Source organism: Rhincodon typus, chromosome 21 (genome assembly GCF_021869965.1).
Source record: "Rhincodon typus isolate 14 chromosome 21, sRhiTyp1.1, whole genome shotgun sequence".
NCBI classification, from domain to species: Eukaryota; Metazoa; Chordata; class Chondrichthyes; order Orectolobiformes; family Rhincodontidae; genus Rhincodon; species Rhincodon typus.
The window spans coordinates 14,521,287-14,528,688 of NC_063352.1; the positions used below are offsets into that span (position 1 = coordinate 14,521,287).

The following is a 7,402-nucleotide window of genomic DNA, read 5'->3' on the forward strand; positions in this document are numbered from 1 at the left end:
TTTCTGAAGCAGGACATGAACTCACTGTCTTCTGGTTCAGAGAGAAATGTACAACGCATTGAGCCCCAGCTACATCAACATTCTCCAACCATTTCTCGAAGTACAAGTATCTGACTGCTGGCTAAAGATAGGATCAGGCTCAGCTATGACACATGGTGTGGATGAAAGGTCTGCCAGCAATTACTGTCTTTTCTCATGTGAAAAATAATCACTTAATGTCAGCTGCAGGTGAAACTAAACACTGATCTAATTTTTGCACAATAGACTTCTGATCTCATTTTGAGGAGATTCTACATATTGCTTCCTTCTAAAGGCTTTTTGCATGCCACTTGAACATCTTATGCTGGATCAGAAAGTGCTGACAAAATAACACCTTCAACACCGCAATCTCTTAATGCTGGGGTCTTCTATGTATGAGCTGCAGACAATATGCTGAAACCGCCCACAATGTTAAAGCCTCAGCTTTGAAAAGCTGATGCAAATGTTCCAATAACCTACATAAGTCTTTGGAAAGTGATTCACTGGTTACTTGCTCAGGAACTGGCTATTATGATAAAACTGAATCATACAGAAATCAGACTTACATTATTCGTTGTTGAAAGAAAGACGTGATTGGCTACATTTGCTCAAATGGATAACTTTATTGTTGCATGGGGAATTGCTCAGTTTTCCTTACCTCTTAGGTGACTGAATATGATAGCAGCCAGCTAGGGCAATGGTTGCCAGGAGCAACAGCAATGCTCCTGGCCAATGGAAGCTTGACCAGCGATTTGAATGGTGCAAAAAACTACTTCTCCAGATCGTCTAATGGAGTACACAAAAATAAAAGTGAAGTAAGCAAAAAAATAACACAACGTCACTCCTAAGTGCGCCCTGCTCTAAATTTATGATTGCACCTACTTGTTCCAAATTCCTGATTGTCAGATGAAGTAGTCTCTCTGTTTCTTCCCTATTGAGTCCCTTAACTATTTATTTAAAAACAAAACTCAAGAGATCAATCCTCAAGGTTCTAAATTCAATAAAATCCAAAGCAAGTTTTTACACTCTGGCATCATAATGCTTCTCATGAAACCGCGCAAAGGTGTTGCTGATTCTGCACTGTCTCCTCCTGAAACCTAACATTAATCTTCAGGTGTTTCATGCCTAACTGTGACCACAATATTCCAATTGCAATTGAGAAAGTCTCTATGCCACCAAAGCATTATCTACTCATCGTTATATTCTAATCCCTATGAGCTAAAGAACAACCTTCTATTAATCTTTCAGATTACTGTTCTTCGTATGCGGTCACTTTTTGAGCTGCAATCACGTGGACACCTTAATCCATGTGATCTTTTCCACAGCTCTGAGCCTCTCACTGTTCAGCAAATATTCCAATTTCTCTTCCCCAAATCCAAAGTGAATTATCTCACACTTTTCCACGTTACAGTCTGTCCACTTTCAGTCTCAAGTGGCCAACATGTTTCCGAAGCACAATGACTTGAGTACAATACAAATGGGACTGTGTTGGTTTACTAATATTTTTAAAGTTTGAATACAATTACCGATATTGTGACCTTGAGGATTGGGAATTAAATTCATTCCAGCAGCTACACGGGTTCAGGGTTCAGTGTTCTCTGCCTTCCATGTCAGGGACCTGCTTTGGCTAAACGTTACTCTCTGACTGTCTAAGAATTTGATACTGTTTTCAGTATTCATTGCCAGAGCTTCACTCTGCCACTGGTTCTCTTTGTTGAATTGTTGTTGCTCTTTCCATCTTCTTTCCATTGATGGAAATTTATTTCCCGTCAACAACTTTTCTTGAAACTTATTTGATTGATTTCTCTTCATCAGTATACAAACAACTTCAATGATTTTCTATCTCTTATGGTATTCTATATTATATTTTCCTTTCTACTGTGAGTATTCATATATTTGTGAGCTGTCTCCAATGGACTGCCACTCCAACTACTTTGCTATTTCTTTATATAGATTAGCAAGTCATGCCTAAATACCTTCCATGTTCTTTCCTTTTGACATTTTTATGGTCTGATAGAAGTGCAGACAATTGGTCATGTAATATAGCCAATGCCTCAGTGTTGGACAGTCCTTGGTGTTCCTATGAATTGGATGTAAAATTAGTGATTATTACAATGAATAAGCATTTCAGATGGCCACGTTACGTTTACTTATGAACTGCAAACTAGTCCGAGAACTCTACAGTGGGTTGGGGTTGATATTTGGTCAAAAGACCATTATTACCACTGGCATAAAGGCACAAATATGCTGGAAGCAGTTTAACTTTATCCAGTCAAAGAGATGTGTTCCACATTAAGATTTGCATATATGTTCTTACAAATGAAAACATCCCAGAATCTGGAACCAAAAAGTTGTATTGAAGTTAAAACCATTGGCTTTCTTATTTTGATAGAGAATAACTCCATTATTTTAAGAAAGGTAAAGAAACAATTTGTGGACTGATCTTTCATCCAAATTATTGTGGATAATTTCTGTGAATTGACACTGTGATTTGGGAATTCATATAAAATATAGACAACTTTGCAGACTCAAATTTCTAATACGCATCTTACTGTGGAAAGGCCATATCTCAGAGACCTAAGTCCTAAAATCTATTCTCTGCATTTGCTTCTGTTGGTCAATAAAGACCAAATAATCTGTTCTCCATCAAAAGCGGCTCTGTGAGACAGCACTCTTTGTGCTCTATAGGCTGTTCCAAGGATGTACTCCAAGAGAAATATCAACTCCATCCAGAAAACTTTGAGAAACACTCTCTTTTGGCTGCCTGATACTTTCTAACCTTTCAGTGCAAAAGGTTGTGTCCAACCAAACATTGCAGACTGGTATATTTCAAGGTCTAGGGTGATTTGCTGACAGATGCACCAACACTTGGGACAGACATTGCAGAGGCACAATAGGGAAAGGCCACAGTCTAAATCTTTCAGCCATAGTAAGCTGAGGAACTGGAAACTTCGTATGAATGAACTATAATGTCACTGCCTAAAGACAATTTCATTGTTCTTGTTTTTCCATGATCTTATTTAATGGTGCAGCAGGCTCGACAAGCCAGATGGCCTACTCCTGCTCCTATTTATTATGTCCTTATGTTCCTCAAACACATGGCAGTTCATTCAATTATCTGATGTGAGCAAAGGGTCGAGCTGCTCCTCTGTTACTGGTTAAGTTTGTACTAAAAGCAGGGGTGCAACCAGATTTCTATTCTCAAAGGCGATCTGTTTCTCTTAAAGGAATGCTGCATTAAAGGCTGTTACTTAAACCATAGCTAAGGAGAACACAGTGCAGGGCACAGAAATGGATCCAGCATTAGTGATGGGGCACAGGAGACCATTGTGTTGGAGATGCGCAGGAGGGAAGATGCCAAGATTTCCCGGAGATTAGGAGATCCTAGAGGTGGACTCTTTGAATGAATTGGGAGGACAATTCCCAAATTCTGCACCCAAGTATCAGGCAGCAGTACCACAAGGAGTTTAGTGACCTTGTAGGGACGGTCACAGCTAGTGAATGAAACTTTATATGACAGCTCATACGCACCACAACACAAGAATCTCACAATGCTCAATGCACCACATCTCCATCGCTCAGCTAGCAGCAGTGGTGGGGAGACAATGGCCTGGTGATATTATCGCTGGTATTACCCATAGACCCAGGTAATATTCTGGGGACATGGGTTCAAATGGCCTAATGGTATTTTCACAAGTATTGCCCAAAGACCCAGGTGGAATTTGAATCCATTAAAAACATTCTGGAATTTAAGATGAAACTAACAATGACCATGAATTCATTGTCGATTGTCAACTAATGCCCTTTAGGGAAAGAAAGTGTTGTCCTTGCCTCATCTGGCCTATATGTGCCTCCAGACCCACAGCAATATAATTGAGTCTTAACTGTCCTCTGGGCAATAAATGCTGGCCTAGCCAGCGACACCCTCATCCCATGACTAAGTAAAAAAAAACAGATATTCTACATTCTCACCAAACATCCAAATACTGCAGCTTACCCTTAAGGCATCTATCAATGTGGTTGGCCTAGCCTCTCTGCCACCACATACCTGCCTTAATTCAACTGAGGCGAGCACATCACCAAAGCACAATGCCATACAATCATTGATCAGTTTCCTTCTCTCTTGCTGAACATGGTGAACACAATAAAAGGGTACAGAGCAAAACTAATTAGGAACTAAGGATTATGCACCTTCACAGCTTAACAAAGGAGTACGATTCACTGCATCAGACATTGTTAAAAACATTAATCTTACTGCTGAATCAGTGAATCAGTAAGGTTTGACCCAATTTTTGTTCTTCGATGCAAATATGTTCCATATCTTACTAAAGACAAAATACCCCTTTGTGCAAGCACAAGGATGTCTTAAATGCGGATCAATAACACTGGGCTTGTCATCAAATCCTCTTTTTGGATACATTTTCTACTTGCAAACCAGTAGTCTATGAATATTGTAGCAATTAGGGAAAAGATAATTCCAAGGAGTTCTATATTAGATTTTTATCAAAATATTGTTTCCATTTATCATTGCCTAGGAACAAGGACAGGACTTGCTGCAAGGTTTCCAATAGGTTACTCAGAACAGTTTAAGGCCTACTGACAATGATTTGTAAGCAGTTGCATGGAAACTGGGAAAGAAGATGTTTTCTGTTTTTGGATTACCGCTCAGGTACTTAGATGTAGGAAATGAGGCTGTGACAGAGCTGTTACAGCAGGTTCCAAACTGTTAGGACTCTGGACAAGTACAGGAAGCCAGGAAGTGCAGCTAAATGTTGGGATTAGGTCTCAGGAAGGTCACAGGAACTGTGGGAGCTTGTATGAAGCCATGTGCTGTTTAGTTCATGACAACTGAGACCAAGGGTGCTGGAAGCCCACAAATAGTATTTGTGTTGTGCATCTGAGCAAGATAAAGCATGAAGATCACATGGAAGTACCAGTTTGGTAAAGCCAGATACCTGTAGATAAACTAAAATTGTACCTGTAAATAGGTGCTGACAGTAGTTTGCAGAATCCAGAGGGGAGTGCAGTCCTGTTTGGGAGAGTGAGCTACCTGAAAGTGAGTAGTTGTTGAGACTGTCCATGACAGAACAGCTTCTGAGGGAGTTCCCAAGCTGGGTCTTCAACAGCAAAGAATTGGAACCCCTTGTAAAAGTTTTAAATCCCTTGTAAAGTTTGAACACAGAGGGATCACTGAAAAATCTACAGGATCTGCCTTGATCACATCTGATGTCCTCTGTGGGATGCTTGACTAGTGTCTGTTACCCATATTTCTGTCAGATACACTCCAACATCCAATTAGAAATAGAGTTGTGCGGTGGGCAGTATTACTGTCCTAATTTTGTTTTGTGACATTTAATGTTGTAAGGAAGTTCTGAATTCTGAGTCAGTTCTGAGGAAGGGTCACTGGACCTGAAATGTTAACTCTGATTTCTCTCTGCAGATGCTGCCAGATCTGCTGAGCTTTTCCACCAATTTCTGTTTTTGTTGTTAACATTTATTGTTGGTTTGTTAGTAAGTACCTCAATTTCAGATGTTGTTTACTTTAAAAAAAAGTTACTGGTCACAGCCAGGTTGCATTGTCAGTTTGGTGGTCCGGTTTGGAAGCATGACAGGCCACATATAAATTATTAGACTACTTTCAGTGGTGGGCAAATTATTGAAAAGGGCTCTGAGAGATAGGATTTATGATCACTTGGAAAGGCACAGTTTGACTCGTGATAGTCAGCATGGATTTGTGAGGGGTAGATCATGCCTCACAAACCTTATTGAAGAGGTGACCAAACACGTGGATGAAGGTAGAGCAGTGGATGTGGTGTACATGGATTTAAGTAAGGCATTTGATAAGGTTCCCCATGGTAGGCTCATGCAGAAGGTAAGGAGGCATGGGATAGGGGGAAATGTGGCAGACTGGATGCAGAATTGGCTGACCCTTAGAAGACAAAGGGTGGTAGTGGATGGAAAATATTCAACATGGTGCTCAGTTACGAGTGGTGTACCACAAGGATCTGTTCTGGGTCCTCTTCTATTTGTGATTTTTGTAAATGATTTGGATGAAGGAGTGGAAGGGTGGATTAGTAATTTTGTAGACGATACGAAGGTGGGTCGAGTTGTGGATAATGCGGAGGGCTGTTCTAGGTTACAAAGGGACATTGATAGGATGCAGAGCTGGGCTGAGAAGTGGCAGATGGAGTTTAACCCTGAAAAGTGTGAGGTGATTCATTTTGGAAGGACAAACTTGAAAGCAGAATACAGGGTTAACGGAAAGATTCTTGGCAGTGTGGAGGAGCAGAAGGATCTTGGGGTTCATGTCCACAGTTCCCTGAAAGCTGCTACCCAGGTGGATAGAGTTGTTAAGAAGGCGTATGATGTGTTAGCTTTCATTAATAGAGGGATTGAGTTCAAGAGCCGTGAAGTTATGCTCCAGCTATACAAAAGCCTGGTTCGGCCACATCTGGAGTATTGTGTCCAGTTCTGGTTGCCTCATTACAGGATACATGTGGAAGTGTTGGAAAAGGTGCAGAGGAGATTTACCAGGATGTTGCCTGGAATGGAGGGAAGGTCTTACGAGGAAAGGTTGAGAGAGGCAGGGCTTTTCTCTTTAGAATGACGAAGGATGAGAGGTGACTTGATAGAGGTGTACAAAATGATCGGAGGTATAGATAGAGGGGACAGCCAGAGACTTTTTCCTCGGGTGGAGGTAGCTATTACTATAGTTTTAAAGTGAGTGGAGGTAGATATAGGGGAGACGTCAGAGGTAGGTTCTTTACTCAGAGAATGGTAGGGGCGTGGAATGCATTGCCGGAACGGGTAGTGGAGTCGGCCTCATTAGGGGCATTTAAGTGGCTATTAAATAGACATATGGATGATAGTATAAGGTAGGGGTGGAAGGTAGATAGACCTTAGGATTAGGGTAAAAGTTCAGCACAACATCATGGGTTGAAGGGCCTGTACTGTGCTACACTGTTCTATGTTCTACTCCATATTTAGCCGACCTGGCATTCCTTAAAATAAAAACAAAGATCTGCGGATGCTGGAAATTTGAAACAAAACAGAAATTGTTGGGGAAACTCAGCAGGTCTGACAGCATCTGTGGAGAGAAAGCAGAGTTAACATTCCAAGTCCTCTGACCTTTCAAAAGATTACTGGACTTAAAACATTAACTCTGTTTCTCTCACGACAGGTGATGCCAGACCTGCTGAGTCTCCCCAGCATTTTGTTTTGTTTTAGCATTTCCTAATGTCTCTCTGTTTTTCATCACTTTCAAGTAATTTTTTATCCAGCTTCAAGAGCTATTTACAATACTCGCTGTATTACACTGTGTAGCAGCCTTTCATGCAGCATTTATCAGAAACTTTCTGGAAGTCTGAGCATGCACTATGGGGAT

The 7,402-nt window shown here is 40.9% G+C and overlaps 1 protein-coding gene across 1 annotated transcript in view; it reads right to left on the reverse strand.

The window, feature by feature from the left end:
- The window catches only part of LOC109933972 (transmembrane protein 94-like), a 107,345-nt gene that overhangs the window by 98,509 nt on the left and 1,434 nt on the right, over positions 1-7,402 (reverse strand). Inside the window, 4 exon segments of the mRNA XM_048609688.1 lie at positions 677-804; positions 1,657-1,759; positions 1,995-2,098; positions 4,067-4,144. Coding sequence (XP_048465645.1) covers positions 677-804; positions 1,657-1,759; positions 1,995-2,098; positions 4,067-4,144 — 413 coding nt within the window.